Source organism: Somniosus microcephalus, chromosome 9, assembly GCF_052327205.1.
Source record: "Somniosus microcephalus isolate GS21.2 chromosome 9, FLI_Smic_1.0, whole genome shotgun sequence".
Lineage (NCBI taxonomy): Eukaryota > Metazoa > Chordata > Chondrichthyes > Squaliformes > Somniosidae > Somniosus > Somniosus microcephalus.
Window position 1 is genome coordinate 118,399,421 of NC_140995.1, and position 18,322 is coordinate 118,417,742.

At 41.8% G+C, this 18,322-nt stretch overlaps 1 protein-coding gene across 3 annotated transcripts in view; it reads right to left on the reverse strand.

Annotated features, from left to right (window-relative positions):
- The window catches only part of LOC147112623 (calcipressin-2-like), a 533,757-nt gene extending 516,028 nt beyond the window's left edge, over window positions 1–17,729 (reverse strand). Inside the window, exons 1-2 of one of the 3 annotated variants that reach the window (XM_085997076.1) lie at window positions 17,396–17,729; window positions 16,410–16,638 (exon numbers count right to left, since the gene is read on the reverse strand). In XM_085997076.1, the coding sequence (XP_085853202.1) occupies window positions 16,410–16,634 (225 nt within the window). In that variant the 5' untranslated portion in view covers window positions 16,635–16,638; window positions 17,396–17,729. The other 2 variants (XM_085997075.1, XM_085997077.1) reach the window with 2 other exon arrangements.
- Window positions 17,730–18,322: the final 593 nt, after the last annotated feature.

Sequence of the window (18,322 nt, forward strand, 5' to 3'; positions counted from 1 at the left end):
ATTTAAAAACAATTTATTCTTGCGATGTGGACAACACAGCAGTCTTTATTTCCCATCCCTGGTTGCTCAGAGGGCATTAAGAGTTAACCACATAGTGTGGGATTGCAGTCACATGTAGGCCAGACCAGGTAGGAGTGCCGTACAATATAAATCAACAGCACTGAGACACTGAGGCAATATTATAAATGTTCCTGAAGCGCTGCAGCAATATAAAAAGATAATTAAGCTCATATGATTATCTAAAGATGCAGAAATGGGCTAATAGCCGCATTCAACTCAGTACATGGGATCATCATTTATAGATTATGAAGTTTAATGTCTGATATACATTAGTTTATTTTTATAATAAAGAACTAGTGAATACAGATATATTTGTTTAATCCATACTTGCTCCAGTACGACACTTTAATGATCTGATGCAGTGTTCCAGGATAACACTAGTCAAGATTTTCATCACCATCACTGTCATCACTTGATGTATAGATCCCTCAGCATATAGTGGAGGCCTAAGACAAATGAGGGCATGTGGGCCAGAATTCTCCAGCCATGCCTTATTTGATTTTGTCAACTATTTTCTCCAAATTCTGAGCTTGCTTCTTGTATCATTTGCTTTACTGTATTTGTGATTCTATTAGGTGATTTTCCACTTATGCTATTCAATCATCTTAGCCTGAAAATTCATTTTGGCAAATGCATAATGGTAGTCGGTAACTGATAGTGATAAAAATGCAGTGGTAAGTGAACACCAAGGCTCTGGATGAAATGAGGGATAAACAATGGCAGGAATACTAAACTACTGCCTAATCATTTTCTCCTTGGTTGTCTTTTGCTACTGTTAACAGAAGTTGGCATTGGCCCAGAAATTCGGGTCTCCACGGGTGAGTACGCACGGGGTACTCACCCATAGGCCCAATGGAAGTGCCGGTTTCCTGCACGCACTGCGCATGCGCGGGAAACCGGCACCTCCATTCCCCTGAACAAAGGGGTTCAGAGTTCGGACGCGTGCGCGGGAGAGGCTGCGTGTGCTCATCGAACTTACTTTTTTACTTTTTTTTTTTTTAAATACAGGTTTTCCCGGGAGGGTAAGTCTGCAGGAGTTTAAAAAGCAAGGTAAGTGGCGAATTAATTAAAATTAAAACATTTTATCCACAGGTTTATTATTTTTAAATACTTTAAAGAAAGGTAAGTTTATTTTTAGCCCCATTAGAAAATAAAATTATTTTTTTCAAAAATTTAAATTGTTTAAAATAGTTATTTCATGTAATTTATAGTTTATTTTAAAAATGTGATTTAAAAAAAATTTATTTGAAGATTTAGTGATGTTTTGGGGCCCGTAGTATTTCTAAGTTTTGACAGCTCTTCCTGTCAAACTTATGAATGGGCATTTCCTGCTCCGATTGGCTCCCCATGGCCCACGTGATCCCAGGGGACGCTTCGAACTAACTGCGCCCCTGGGATACGCAAGCACTGCGCGCCAGCAGTTGGAGCAGGCCCAGGATCGCAATTCCACGCGGGCCCACAGCTCAATGGCTGGCGTGCAAGGTAAGTGCAGGTCGGGGGCTTGCACCCGACCCGAATTTCTGGGCCAATATTATCTCTCCAGCAGTGGTTGGATTGTTTACCTGGCCATCTCTACATCACTCATGGCCCATCAACATTGGGAAACAATTCCAACCAAGCAGTTGTTTACAGGTGGCCGGCAGGGAGGAGGGGACAGAATAGGAAATATGAAACAAATTTTGGTGCAAAAGAGTGTTCCATTATATGAAGAAGTACAAACAGATATTTTATTAGTATATTTTATTAAGCTGGCTGGAAGCACAACCAGCACTGAAATATAATTCAGTGTTTCTAGAAACACTTTCTTGAAGTGCTGTGGTTGCAGTGTGTACCATCTCGAAGATACACTGCAGCAACTCGCCAAGGCTTCTTCGGCAACACTTCCCAAACCCGCGACCTCTTCCACCTAGGACAAGGGCAGCAGGTGCATGGGCACACCACCACCTCCAAGTTCCCCTCCAAGTCACACACCATCCTGACTTAGAAGTACATCGCCGATCCTTCATCGTCGCTGGGTCAAAATCCTGGAACTCCCTACCTAACAGCACTGTGGGAGTACCTTCACCACAGACTGCAGCGGTTCAAGAAGGCAGCTCACCACCACCTTCTCAAAGGCAATAAGGGATGGGCAATAAATGCTGGCCTTGACAGCAACGCCGACATCCCATAAATGATTTTTTTTTTTTTTTTTTTTTATAAATGCCCACATACTGGAGTCTAAAATGCACCCGATGACAGGGCATGATTATGCAAATGGTCTATTCCAAACTTATTTATTACTTATCAACAGTGTGTTGTAAGATGCTGAATCTTACCCCTCCATGTGATTGCTGTGGAATTCAGTATTGGGTTCTAATGTAATTAGGCCCAGAGGTTCTAGGAGACGCCATGTTTTACAGAGCATGGTTGCTGCTTTTTCATAAAGATAGATACTGTAGCTACAAAACAGCATGCAAACTGAAACAGCTTTATAGAAGTTATATTAGTTTGACGTAAGCAATCATCATAAATTGGCCTTCAATAACATCCATTCGTTCCATACACTACTGTACTGGTCAGGCTCAGAATCATCAATTTGCAGGAAGTGCTGTATAGCACCAGTTTCACTGCAGATTTACCGGGCACCATCATTCTACTAAAGTAACTTGCATGCTATTTAACCAGATTTGAAAACAGATACACAATGAAGTGATTGCATCACGAATCATGGTGGTGCTAAAGAAAATGAGTTACATTAAAAACGTCTTAACCTGTTTAAAGATCCTCAAAAAACTGAATTGCAGTTCAGTGTTACGTATACCATCGGCTGCACACAAGCTCTCAGAGCAGACTGTCCCAGATAGTAATACTGCCCCAAGAAAGTGATAATGCCCCTTTATAACTTTGCAACTCTTAACAGTTTATAATGGTTTAGACAGGAAAAGAAAACAACATCCGTTTATATAGCCTCGTTCATAACCTCAGGACATCCCAAAGGGCTTTACAGCTAATAAAGAACTTTTAAAGTGTAGTCACTGTTGTAATGTAGGAAAACGTGGCAGCCAAATTGCGCACAGCAAGGTCCCACAAACAGCAATGTGATAATGACCAGATAATCTGTTTTAGTGATGTTGGTTGAGGGATAAATATTGGCCAGAACTGCAGGGAGAACTTCCCTGCACTTCTATGAAATGGTGCCATGGGATCTTTTATGTCCACCCGAAAGGGCAGACAGAGCCTCAGTTTAACGTCTCATTCGAAAGGAGCCAACAGGTGTTCATTTCCATGTATAACAAAATATAATTTTTTAAATGGCTGCAAAATATTCAAATTTACTCCGAGAAGAGTCTGCTTTTCCTGAAGAGACTGCTATTTGTATCTAGTACTCAACTAGAACAAGATGTAAAAACAAAGAGGGCGTGCAGCTGACGCTGGAAAATTCGAGAGTGTGCAAAGTATCCCTGCTCTAAGTTGTCTCAGTCCAAGTTGTTGCGCTGACGTTGGAAATGAGTTGCATCACTATGATGATGAAATGTGCAATAATGAACTGTGGAAGTAATTCAATTTATGGACACCTGCTTTGGCAAAGTTTTATTGAACTAAGACAGAAGAGTGGCAACCTTTCCAGGAGGGACCAGCCTATAATTAGACATGCATTTTCCATCTCTCTCTCTTTGTTACTATGGGTATGAAATGTAAATGTTTTTGTTGCGCCAGTTTTCTTAGGTTCAGGCCTATGAAAATTTCTGAGATTGATATCTGTATCCGCAACCAGCAGGTTCTTGCTTATAGAGCGAGACCAATGCTACCAATCACAATAACATCTGCAATGCTAGCTCCTCCGTTGTCCGGTCAGTCACAGAGCCAGGCAACATTATTGCAAGATTCTTACTACCACGACTGGCAGAGCTGGTAGTCTGTTTGTAAGCGAATATGATACTTAGAGACAAAACTGCAACTATCTTAAAAGGGCACAGACTTCATGAAAAAAAAATTGGCAATATTTTTTTCTTGTTTGGCAAATACACATGATATGTGATGATATAAACATGTGTTGTTACTTCACAAAAATAGTCATGATGTGAATACATTGTAACATGTGGCTCTTCTCCCTTCCTGCCTATGAAGTCAGTCCCTCTTTAAAACAATTACATACCCACATTTTGGAAATATGACCTTCAAAATTATATGATTGTAGACCAGAGACACTTTAATAGCATTAATCCACTACATTTAACACAGAATTGGGCTGATTCACTAAAGGCAAGACACAACCTGCACTTATTTTAGGAGTGAATAATTACTATTTTAATTTAAGAACTGGCTGCAAGTTGCAACTAAAATCACTTGAATAGGCCCAGCATCAATACTTTGTATCAGAGGTCATAATTTGTGGTTCGCATAGAGAGGAACAAAACAAGTGGAAAGAAAAACAAATCTACAACACAAATAGAAATTTCCAACTGCAAATTTTTACTATTACGAGTATAAATCTATGGTCAAAAAACCTAAAGGGAGAAGAAAAACAGCAGATGAGAAGCTGAAGCAGAACAATATTTTGCCCAAAATGTCTGAGTTAAGGCCAGCACTTGTGACAATGTGACTTTAAGCTCTGAATTAACAGTGCTCAGACATCTTAAGCTTTTCCCCAATACAACTGTTTTTTTTCCAGTTTTAATGACATGCTTGTGGGTAATACTGAGCAATTTACATTTCAGGATTATAAATACTAAAAATCCAATTTTCCTCTAGTCAGTTACAGTAATTATAAAGATCAAAATGCTAGCTGTTCTGGGATCCAAACTCTGTAGAGATAGTAATTTCCCAGAAAATTACAGTATGGTTCATTTTAAATATTCACTGAGGCTGTAACAAATACATGCTGCTCTTGTTAGGCTTTGGGGATTGACTGTGGTAAAAATATCCATCAGGAATGAAGAACTGATTTCTATTCAAAAACATTGTTGATGGGGAGGTCTTATAGGATTCCTGTTTAAATCCATATCAAGCATAAACACTGCAGCACATATATAGACTAGCTTAAAATATTAACTTGGTGAATCTTTATGCTCACCAAGCTGAACGCTTTCACATGTCAACCACATTTGTAGTGTGTGATGTTTCCCCTATTCCGCTTTCCTATATTTTTCCATTGCTGTCCCCCTTCTTTGTTCCCACAACAAACCATCCACAACCAATAGAATGATAATTAATATGGCCACCAGAGCTAAACCACTGTCTCCCTCTACAGCTATTAAAAGATGCATTACTTTATTCTAGTATCTTTCCTCCCTCCCTTACAACTAGTGATCCAACAGGAGAATGTGGCTTCCTTATTCTTCTTACCAAAATGCCTCCAATTCCAGAGTCCAAATTGTTAATGTTTCCATTGAAAATGTTGTACTGGAAATTTATAATGCAAAAGGTTCACACCATCGTGTGATTAAAAACATGACAACAGGAAGTAAGGTTTTGCAGAAAGGAAGTCCCTCCAAATGCAAGATGTTTAATCTATTATAGATATGTCAATTAAGGTTTTTTTAAATTCATTCTTAGGATGTGGTTGCCGCTGGCAAGACTGGCATTTATTACCCACCCTTGGTTGCCCTTGAATGTCTTGCTAAGCCAATTCAGAGGACAGTTAAGAGTCAACCATGTTGGTGTAGGACTGGAGTGAAATATAGGCCAGACTGAGTAAGGACGGCAGGTTTCCCTCCCTAAAGGACATTAGTGAACCAGCTGAACAATCGTGGTCATGTTTACTGCAACTAGCTTTTTAATTTCCAGATTGTTTTTTAAAAAACTTAAACAATAAGTATACTAAAAATATATTTGTAGCATTTTTTCATTACTTTGATTAAAAATATTAATCGTTTTTACCTCCTCCCTCGGAGTTTACTTAAAAATAAAATCTGAAAATTTATATCCTATACATAACCATTGGGAATGAATGGTACCAGTGAGTTAATCTAATTGGGATTTCTGACACATTTTTAAAAATAACTGCATGACCCAACACATTGGGAACATTGTGAACTTTAGTTGAGCCTCACATCTTATTGGAGAAACAACCAGGCTTCATCACAGCACTCCTGAATGTTAACTTCTCAAGAACTTTATGCTCTAGTCATTAGCAAGATGCTTGAAATATAAAAAAAATAAAATCGGGTTAGATATTTTTACCAAATATACCCTTTGAAATGAACCATTGAATAAAACAATTAGTGCTTTTATGTTAATTTAATGGAGTGACTGCTGCCAACAACCGGAAGCATGACGTTTCTGCTTTTTTAAATACGAGCACGCTAATGAGCCCGCTCCCTTCCCGGCTTTTCCTCACCAGCCCGCTCCCTTCCCGGCTTTTCCTCGCCAGCCCGCTCCCTTCCTGGCTTTTTCTAACCAGCCCGCTCCCTCCCCAGCTTTTCCTCGCCAGCCCACTCCCTTCCCGGCTTTTTCCAACCAGCCCGCTCCCTTCCTGGCTTTTCCTCACCAGCCCGCTCCCTTCCCGGCTTTTCCTCACCAGCCCACTCCCTTCCCTGCTTTTACTCACCAGCCCGCTCCCTTCCCAGCTTTTTCCCACCAGCCCGCTCCCTTCCTGGCTTTTTCCCCCACCAGCCCTCTCCCTTCCTGGCTTTTTCTAACCAGCCCGCTCCCTTCCTGGCTTTTCCCACCAGCCCGCTCCCTTCCCGGCTTTTCCTCACCAACCGACTCCCTTCCTGGCTTTTTCCCCCACCAGCCCGCTCCCTTCCCAGCTTTTCCTCACCAGCCCACTCCCTTCCCGACTTTTTCCTAACCAGCCCGCTCCCTTCCCGGCTTTTCCTCACCAGCCCGCTCCCTTCCCGGCTGTTCCTCACCAGCCCACTCCCTTCCCGGCTTTTCCTCACCAGCCCACTCCCTTCCTGGCTTTTCCTCACCAGCCCACTCCCTTCCCAGCTTTTTCTCACCAGCCCGCTCCCTTCCCAGCTTTTAAAAATAGGCAGAACGCTTCAGGTTCATTGGCAGCAGTCACGTCCGTCCCAGTGAGTTAATCTAATTGGGACTTCTGCCACATTTTAAAAAAGAACTGCTTGACCCACACATTGGGAACATTAGTTGAGTTTCATATCTTACTGGAGAAACAGCCAGGCTTCATCACAGCACTCCTGAATGTTAACTTCAAGAACTTTGAAGAAGGATGCGTTATTCCCTATCCCATTATTCCTGCTATCTAGTGTCTAGTAATCCTTGCTGGTACACACCAGGTCAGAACAAGATCTGGCTAGGCTAGAATGCTCCACATGACAGTGCCAAACTTCACTGTCTAAACTCATGCATAAAAAAAAAGCCACTTGGATGAAGTATCAGAAAACCAATGGTGACATGGAACCTTACTCTTAGAAGATGGCAATGCCTTGAGGTGGAACAAAAACTGGTAAAATAAAATGTTTTCATTTCATGTTTTTTTTTAAATGAATGCATACAGTCAACCTACATTACATCAGTGACTACAATTCAAAAGTACTTAATTGCCTGTAAAACACTTTGGGATGTTCTGAGATCGGGAAAGGCGCAAGTCTTTTTTTTACCTTGTGGCATTGACATAGCCATACCTCTAATGGGGGGGGGGGGGGGGGGGAAAAGAGGGGGACAGAGATTGAGACTGAGTGCATCTAGGCAAGTTCTATATAACTTTAATTTTATTACAGAGATATCTTTACGATTCTCCTCCCTCAGCCTCTGCACCGAACAACTTCTCATCCTCGGTGCTTTCAATCTCCATCTCAATTCATCATGCTCTCTCTCCTCTGAGTTCACTAACCTCCTACCCTCCCTTAATCTCTCCCTCCATGTAAACTCCCCAACCCATATTCATGGCTAGCTCCTTGACCTTGTCATCTCTCATGGCCTCGCTACTCCCATCGTGTCAATTGCAGATAAGGCCATCTCTGACCATTTCCTCATATCGCTCTCCACCCACATCCCCCTCCCACCCACCGCCCCCCCAACCCTAATTCCTTCTGTGTCCACCCCTGGAAAAAACTCTCTCCCAACTCTCTTACAACTGCACTTATGAAATCCCAACTGTCCAGCCTCTGGCTCTCCATTCACCATGACATTTCTGCAGCTACCGATCTGCTCAACCACACCCTCATCACCACCTTTGTTGCCTTAGTCCCGACTAAAAAACTCACCCTCTCTCACCCTGGCCGTTCCCCCGGATACGGCTCTCATCTTCGCTCCCTTAAGTCCAAGGGACGCAGACTCGAACGGATATGGCGGACAACTGGTTTAGCCATTCACCGCCAGATCTGGCTGGACCACATAAAGCATTCAGGGCCTGCTCTCGTCTGCCAAAATGGCTCACTATTCCAGAATCATTCTGGAATGCAAAGATAAACCCCAGCTCCTATTCTCTACTGCTAACCGTCCTCTTAAACCGCTCTCCCCTGTCTCCTTTACCCTCAACTCCATAACAAGTGTGAGGAGCTCATGGACTTCTTTGTCTTTAAGATTGAGACCATCTGTTCAGCTGCCTCTGCCACTTCCCTTCTTTCCCCTAACCCACTGGGCCAAACTTCCTCTAAGGTTCCACCTTGCCCTAGCCCTGAACTCGCATCTTTCTCTAGTTTCTCTCCGATCTCCCCTCATGACCTCTCTGCACTCATCTTGTCCACAAGACCCACCTCCTGCTCCCTCAACCCTATTTCCACCAAACTGCTGACCACCCAACTTCCTTTTCTGGCTTCCATGTTAGCTGATATTGTTAATAGTTCTCTCCTCAGGTACTGTCCCCCTCTCCCTCAAATCTGCCATCGTCACCCCTCTCCTCAAAAAACAACCCTTGATCCCTCCATCCTAGCAAACTATCGCCCCATCTCCAACCTCCCTTTTCTCTCCAAAGTCCTTGAATATATAGTCGTCTCCCAAATCCATGCCCATCTTTCCCGCAATTCCATGTTTGAATCCCTCCAATCAGGTTTCCGCCCTTGCCACAGTACCAAAACGGCTCTCATCAAAGTCACAAATGACATCCTTTGTGACTGTGACAACGGTAAACTATCCCTCCTTGTCCTTCTTGACTTGTCTGCAGCCTTTAACACAGTTGACCACTCCATCCTTCTCCAACACCTCTCCACCGTCATCCAGCTGGGTGGGACTGCACTCGCCTGGTTCCATTCTTATCTATCTAATCATAACCAGAGAATCACCTGCAACGGCTTCACTTCCCACTCCAGCATCGTCACGTCTGGTGTCCCCCAAGGATCTATCCTTGGCCCCCTCCTATTTCTCATCTACATGTTGCCCCTTGGCGACATCATCCGAAAACACAGCGTCAGTTTCCACATGTACGCCAACGACACCCAGCTCTACCTCACTACCTCTTCTCTCGACCCCTCCACGGTGTCTAAATTGTCAGACAGCTTGTCCGACAGAGTTCTGGATGAGCAAAAATTTTCTCCAATTAAATATTGGGAAGACCAAAGCCATTGTTTTCGGTCCCTGCCACAAACTCTGTTCCTAGCCACTGACTCCATCCCTCTCCCTAACATCTGCCTGAGGCTGAACCACACTGTTCGCAACCTTGGTGTCATATTTGACCCTGAAATGAGCTTCCGACCACATATCCGCAACATAACAAAGACCACCTATTTTCACCTCCATAGCATCGCCCATCTCCTCCCTTGCCTCAGCTCATCTGCTGCTGAAACCCTCATCCATGCCTTTGTTACCTCTAGACTTGACTATTCCAACGCACTCCTGGCTGGCCTCCCACATTCCACCCTACGTAAACTTGAGGTCATCCAAAACTCGGCTGCCTGTGTCCTAACTCGCACTAAGTCCCGTTCACCCATCTCCCTTGTGCTCGCTGACCGACATTGGCTCCCAGTTAAGTAGCATCTTGATTTCAAAATTCTCATCCTTGTTTTCCAATCCCTCCATGGCCTCGCCCCTTCCTATCTCTGTAATCTCCTTCAGCCCCGCACCACCCCCCTCCCCCCCCCCCTGCCGAGATAGCTGCGCTCCTCTAATTCTGCCCTCTTGAACATCCCTGATTATAAATCACTCAGCCATGGGTGGCCGAGCCTTCTGTTGCCTAGGCCCTAAGCTCTGGAATTCCCTGCCTAAACCTCTCCGCCTCGCTACCTCTCTTTCCTCCTTTAAGACGCTCCTTAAAACCTACCTCTTCGACCAGGTCACCTGCCCTAATTTATCCTTGTGGCTCTGTCAAATTTTTTTGTCTTAAAATACTCCTGTGCAGCACCGTGGGACATTTTACTACATTAAAGATGCTATATAAATACAAGTTGTTGTTGTTAAGGATTGTAATCTTTGGACTTCATGATGTTTCAAAATGCTAGGTATCTTAATTCCTAGAACATGTGGATAAAATAATCTGAAGAATTTTGTAGCAAAAGTTGAAGACACACTTGTATCAAATAATCCGTCACCCGAAGCAATCAGTTGGTGCTAACATTGATTTTGTTCACATATAGCTCTAATGTTCCCTATGGGAATTATTCCACTCCATTCTGCCTCCCCAAGGCATGGGGGTGGAAATACAACCACAGGCTCTCCCACAATCACTGCAAATGCCACTCCATATATCGCCCAACAAAAACATGTGCGCAAAGAGCAAAGCAACAACACTTACATTCCTTCAATAATGAAAGGTAGATTTGAGTGACAGGCAGCAATGAAATTCAAAAACAGTGACTAAGTGGAGAGATATCTTCTGTGCACTAGCTGTAGTGAAATTGTAAATCCATTTATAAAGAACACATTTACGATTTCACCACACCTAGTGAACAGAGGAAATCTTTCCCCTAGGCTGATGTTGTTGTTTCATCTGGTACCTACATTAGGTGAGCCAAAAAATGTATCAAGTGAGTACAACCTGATTATTTTCAGTTATACCATCGCTGAAAATCTTTGTTTAAAGAACACCATTTTCATGAAAGAGTGTTTAAGAGACATTTTGTTTAGTTTTGAGAAGGATTAAAAGCAGAAGAGTAATCCATCATTTTTTTCTTGATGACACTATGTAGAAATAATGCAAATATACATAATGCTTTAAATTAATTGATTGCATCATGTGGTTGAAAGTAAGAAAAGGTTTGCCAAACACTTTTTTTAAATGAAGGCATTACCTCTTAAAATGTAATTTGCTGTTAAATAATGGATACTCCGTACTGTGACAAATTTTCCCCTGGTGCAGGCCATCAGAAGACCTGTATACTCGTAATATGCTGTTGTTGCAAAAGTACCATATGGGTGAAATTAACTGTATCCAACAGAGTCCAGTTTGGAGTGAAATCTCCCATTTCCCAATGTGATATAATTGGATTTGAATCAGTACATCATGGCTCATAATTCAGACTTGAAACCAGAGGCGGTCTGACACACGTCAAGACAAAGGTGCTGTGAGCACAACCAGTGCCTTGGGCATGATTAGTACAGGAACCTAAATCAGATTGTGTTTGGAATAAAGTGACCTGAACTGCATGCAATCACTGATGGGAATGGGCTACGGGTCACAGTGTCATAAGGGCTTATTAGTCTGTGCTATGATCTGTGGCAAATTTTCTTGTTGTAGTCTATGTGGGCCAAGTGCATTGTTGCCCTCAAACCATTAAAGGTATGTAGACTATTGCCAAGAGCTTGCAGGGTGCCAGCACCTGTGCCCAAGGCAATTCCAGCCATGACCCCGATATGCCTATTATACTGAAACTATATCAGAGACGACCTGTTTTTGATTCTAGTGTTTCAGTTAGGTTTTAAAAGTGTCAATAAGCCACATCTTCACATCTGAACTTTAATTTGACTATATATGATTTATAGTTTAAAGGAAAGTGGTCAAAGATTATAATAAAATTACTGCAGAAATCAGTCCTCTTTTCATACATCTGGAAAAATCATACTATAATTTTGAGGCAAACAGAGTTAATTGTAACCTAACCTGCTGGATGTGAAACAGGTGGGTTTGGGTCATGCGCCCATTTTATATACGGCCTGATTTTACTCTCCATGGACCTTTGTCTTGATATGTGTCAGATCGCCTCTGGTTTCGAGTCTGAATCATGAGCCTTGGTGTGCTGATTCAAATCCAATTATATCACATTGGGAAGTGGGAGACTTGACTCCCAACTGGACTCTGTTGGATAGTTAATTTCACCCACATGGTACTTTTGCAACAGCAACATGGTGTAAAACGGGCAGCTGACCCAAACCCACTGTTTCCTGATGGATGGGTTAGGTTAAAATTACCCCCAAAGTTTTTAAAGTAAAAATGGGCATTCGAATTGATTAGAAAATGAATCTGTTAAACAGGGTAACATCTTTGTACAGCAGAAGAAATGCAGTATTGAGATCTTCACCCTCACTACTTAATTCTATGAAACTCAATTTGATTTGTCTTTTTTAAAAATAAACTAGTGCTAGAAAATGTAAAAAAATTGTAATACAGAAGACTGTTAAATTTTGGATTAACAAAGGTATGAGCACAAACATTGTTCTGCTCTTCAGACCAAAAGCTTCCAGAATCAGTATGCATACTAATGTAGGGATGTTATATTATTTAATATACCTACAATTATAGTGGCATAGATGTATCTTTTAGCCATAGCTCAGAACAGGATTATTGTCAAATCTGTTAATCCAGGTAGTCATTGTTGTTGAACTATTCTAAAAAAAAAGACTTTACATTTAATTTTAAAGTGGACAATTATAACGTGTGCAAGAGGCTCAAAACATAACTCTTAGGGGTTTAAATTTAACATTGTTGTGCCTGTTTTATAGGCCTCAAACGGGCACAATGATAACCAATTTAGAAGTGCAGATACGCACAGGAGATTGAGCCCCTGCTAACTTGGTCAGGAGGTCACTGGCGGCTGCCTGAAATGAGTGCAGGTCTCATTTCAATATTGAAATGAGGCTCCTGCACTCATTTCAGACCCGGGCTCCCAAATTCTTTTGTCCTAATCAGAACTTGCGATGGAAATGATCCAGGGGCTGGGATTGTCCACACAGGTAAACTTTGGGTTCATTCAGCCACTCTTCACCAAATGAGCATCCCTACATGGATTTTGGGGCTGGAAATTGTCAAGTAAAATTAATCCCCCCCCCCCCACCATCTCCTACTTTAAAGTAAGGAAGAGATACCAACCAAGAGGTACAAAATAGGTACTTGCACACAATTTAAATTTATGCTTTTCAAAAATACTAGCATTAATGCATATATATTTTATAAATGGCTCCTGTTCCATCAGACATGGCTGAAGTTTCTGCTCAGTATGATTTCAGGTCAACTTGACCTTGGTGTGGAGGTGTATTTTTTCCATACTGCTGATGCGGGCTGTGAGATATGACCACTGCAGAAGTCGGTCAGATACACTTTTAAAATGCCACAGTGCCTGAGCTAGCATCACAAATGGAAAATGATTAGTACTATATTCACTACTGATGGTAATTTTCACACTCAAGAGAAAATACAGATCTATTTTGATGAATTACAAAATCTTTTCACTTATCGTGTAAATGTAAGCTTTTATATATAGGCTAAATGAAAATGTTCTAGTTCTCTTAACTCATTTTCTCTTCATTTGTATTGACTGTCAAAACCAGCTTGGGCCATGTTTTCAGAAAATCACAGACACTGTGGGATCAATATTCATGTATTGAAGTATGGGATAATAATATATTTCTGAAATGGATTTTGTTAAAAGTTCTAAAACATCTACTCAATATTGCATTGTTATCCACTCAGTTTTCTATTTACACCATGGGTTTGGAAAAAGAGAGAAAATAATAAATTATGTGCTAGACATAAAATGTTCCAGCATTATTTCTTGCTAAACCTGTAATAATGATGCAATAATAAACATTGATCTTCTCTAATGAACATCATTAAGCAGCAAAGACATGGAGAGCACTTCAGCACAGAAGTGGCCAAAAACAACATTAAAACACCCAATCAAATTGCATTTCAACAACGAATAGCAGAGAGTAATTTTGAATCTACAGTCTAACCTTGGAAGTTCAAATGAAAGTTGAAAACAGCACAAGCGTCAATAATATAGTTTAGGACATCATTTGAACCCTTTACCCCTGGTAGATACTGTTCTCTATTTATTCATAATCAAAACCTTTACACTTAATTGCAGAAGGCCCTATTCATTTCATTTTAGAGTGTCTCATTATAAGGTGTGTTAGAGACCTAAAACATAACAGGGTTTATTGTCAGTCAAGGAGCCAGTAAAAACTTTCATGTCTAAACTGAGCTAAACTCAGGGATTTGGGAAGTTAACCTGAAACAATTCAGCTTACCTCTCATCCTACTACGAACTACTTCAATAATGTAAAAATATTGATGTGACTTTCTGTGAATTCTAGTAAAATCAGCACTGCAAATGTTGCTCGTCCTGGAATTCACAGGACCCACATTGCACTCCAAAATCTGGAACTCATTTTGAATCAAAATTTTTTACATATTTCAAGTAGTGTTCACTTGGGAGCTAAAAATGTTCACTAGACCCATGAACAAAAATAGATTGCTTTATTTTTGGGGCTGTAATTTAGAACTTAAATCCTTATTTGGGGATTTATTTTAATATGGCAAAGAATTCAGGAGAAAATGAAAATAAATCCATTTGCACTATAGTTAGCCATTGACTTTTAAATAGTTATATGAGCAATAGAATATATACTCAATAAACAGCAATAACCACATATATATGATTAACATGAGTTTTTATATATTACAATATATTTGTATTTTGTGAAATAGGATGTGCCAAATTGACTTGTACATCTTCAAAGCTGCACCAGGATGACACACTGCAGAAACAAAGTCCTTCAATTAAATTCTACACAGAGGTTTTAGCTGCCAAGACTGTTGGACAGTAACCCTTGGAGAACTACAGTAGCATTTTTGTCCCATATCCAAAAATAACACAGGATCAGTAGTTTTCTTCAATGTTCTCTAAATAGTGTGATGTTTTCATGTGCTTTGTACTGTACTTTGCCTCGTTGTGCTATAAGTTTATAACATCAGTTGTTAGGGACATATCTCCATGTAAGCACAGGGCTCAAACAAAATTGCTAAACATCAGGGTGAGGGAGCCATAGGATTTCACACTCAAAATGGAAACACCTCTTTTCAGCTGAAATCACTGCATTTTTATAAATCATTTCTGCAGTACTAAAAAAAAAAACGGCAAAAAATTGACTTTCAATTTGCAGGGGCCGAGATCACAGAAATCACAGAAACCCCACATTGCAGATAGAGGCCATTTCGGCCCATCGAGCCTGCACCGACACATATCCCACCCTATCCCCGTAACCCCATGTATTTTAATCCCCCTAACACCAAGGGTCAATTTATCATGGCCAATCAACCTAACCCGCACAGCTTTGGACTGTGGGAGGAAACCGGAGCACCCGGAGAAAACCCACGCAAACACAGGGAGAATGTGCAAACTCCACACAGACAGTCGCCCGAGGTCGGATTTGAACCCGGGTCTCTGGCGCTGTGAGGCAACAGTGCTAACCACTATGCCACCGTGCTGCCCCTGGTGTTGACTGGTTTATGAGTATGCCATAGCTGGTGTCTTTATTGAATTGATAAAAGTAGATTCGATGAATCATTCAATAGTTTCATACCATTTTCACATTATCGCTGATGTAAGCAGTGTTATGATTGGAATATTCAGCATTGTGTCTGTCTTTGCAGGACACCATTTAAGTGGGGGGGGGGGGGGGGGAAAGAGAGAGAAGTGTGATGGAGCACAGCCTGAGAATTCGAGCTTTCAAATTGCTAAATGTAGAATTACGTAGAATTTACAACACAGAAACAGGCCATTCAGTCCAACTGGGCTATGGCGGTGTTATGCTCCATTCGAGCCTCTTCCAACCCTACTTCATCTAACCCTATCTGCATATCCTTCTATTGCTTTCTCCCTCTTATACTTCCCTTTAAATGCATCTATACTATTCAGCTCAACTACTCCATGTGGTAGCAAGTTCCACATCCTAACCACTCTTTGGGTAAACAGATCAACAACAACTTGCAGCAGTCATCACTAATAGAAGGCTAGTAAGACATTATGCCCATGTCCTGTTGGAAGATTGAAAGCCTATGTCAAAACTCCTTCCTCCAGAAAATCTTTATTGTATTATGATGGTTATTACCTGCAACATACTCTTCAAAAGCAATAATGTCCGCCCTTCATTTACTAACAAATCTTCACTATTTCCTCTTCCCTGGTACTAAACAGAATGCTTTATTCGAGATAACCTGACGTATTTAAAACAATTATATAAACGGCACCAGGACACATTAGTTCAGCTAATATAGATCCAACTGCATCCATGTTACTAATGGCCACACATACCCTTCCTTGTTCGTCTTCAAAAACAGACTGATGTACGTTGCAGGCAAAGAGTGAGGTCGGGAGGTCGTTGAAATCCGTTATCTCATCGAAGTCTTCCTGCGAGAGGATGTGATCATTGGGATCGCGAATGTCTGCAGCCTGAAGAAGGAAAAAATCGCCGGCAGCAGCTCTATCGCTGAAGCGTTTCAGGTTCCTCATCCCAGCAAACGGATGGTCTCCTCTCATCCTACTAAAAACCAAAGTACACGATAAAGTGCAGTGTTGCACCGAGCAGTAAAATTATATCGCTTCAATGGAAACATGACTATCTCAGACCCTTAAAAGAGAGAGATAACAAATGATCAACCTCCAATGGCACGCACTTTATGTTATTCTAGGAACTGGAGCACTGTTTCCTATTTGCCAATATCGAAACAGCGAGACTGCCACAAAAAAGATTTCCACAAGCAATGTCTAAAGCAGAAACTGACCATAATGAAAATAACACATAATAAAAACGGTCCATCAAATCAATCCATATAAACTGTTTTACTAGTCGCGGTGTTTCACACTTCATTCCAGATTGATTTCTTATTTATTGATTTTACAAAAGCACTCATATCTGTTCCGGCTTTTTCCCCCAAAAAGAAAAACATGATGAAACTAGTATCATTAAAGAGCTGGAACCCCTTTTCCGATAGATGAGCCTACGCCGCACCGTAAACAAACACAGCCCATTGGAGCCGGTGCACTCGGCTTTAAGCACCATTAGCAATCTTTAACTGTTCCGATCTGGAGCTGCCAATCTGGCGGGTGATGAGAATGGATATTGTGATCTCCACCTACGGGTATTGTTATTCTTCATCACCTCCAGCGCTGAGCTCGGGTTAACTACTGCTCTCAGACTGCAACACTGACTCTGATATGTAACACAATCTTCTTTAGTCTTGGTACCTGTGTGTGTCCCAACTCTCCGTCTCCCTCCGACCGGAGCACTATCTCCTCACCTCTCAATCAGCCTGGTCTGACAGCTGGGGGTGGGGAGAAGACCCACTGACTTGTTTTAACTCGGCCCTCCAAGTATCCAATCCATAGCAGCAACGCGCTGATTGACAGGCGCCTTAACCAATCGCCACTCGGGTGTCGGTGAGTTAACGTTCCGGACCGAAGGCGCGAGGATCAATCAGAGCAGAGCGAGGACAGAAGGGGGCGGGCTGGCGGGGAGCGGGCGGTGCCTGGGGCTCGCGCTGGGTTTGCAGAATCAATGCGGAAGGCAGTGCAGGTGTTTGATCGCAACTGGTGGCCTGGGCGCACTCTTTCAGTCTGCAACGGGAGAAAGCTGGCTCCAAATGCTATCAATTTATTCGGTGAACAAAAATGGAGACGAGCACGAAGGAATTCCGAATCTGATGTCATCCTGAAATATAAACAGAATTTGCTGGAAATACTCAGCAGGTCAGGCAGCATCAGTGGAGACAGAAACAGTGTTAATGTCAAAGGGCAATGACCTTTCATCGAAATCTTGATTTAGACACAATAAAAGCCCCAATTTCCGATTACGAATGAAAATATGCAACCAATGTGTAGCGTCAACATCCTACCTTAGTTCGAGTGCTGAAAATATCCCCTCAAGGGCCTCAATTATAAAATCAAACATAACAAGCGTAATTAAATCTTCAAGTCCCGTCTTTTTTTGTCACATAGGATTTTTATTAGTTAATCTCTTTATTTCGTTCCCACTGAACGACACACCAGTCCCAGAGGCCAAGCAAAAAACAACCTCTATTAATGTCATTTAGTAACTTCTGCTTTCCCGTCCCCCTGTGGGAAAACATGTTACACAGACTCGGTTTTCTTTCGGGAGCCGGCACCTCACAACTTGAGCTGTCTCCGGGAAATCCCCTCCGTGCCTTTTCATTCTGTGTGGAGGGGTT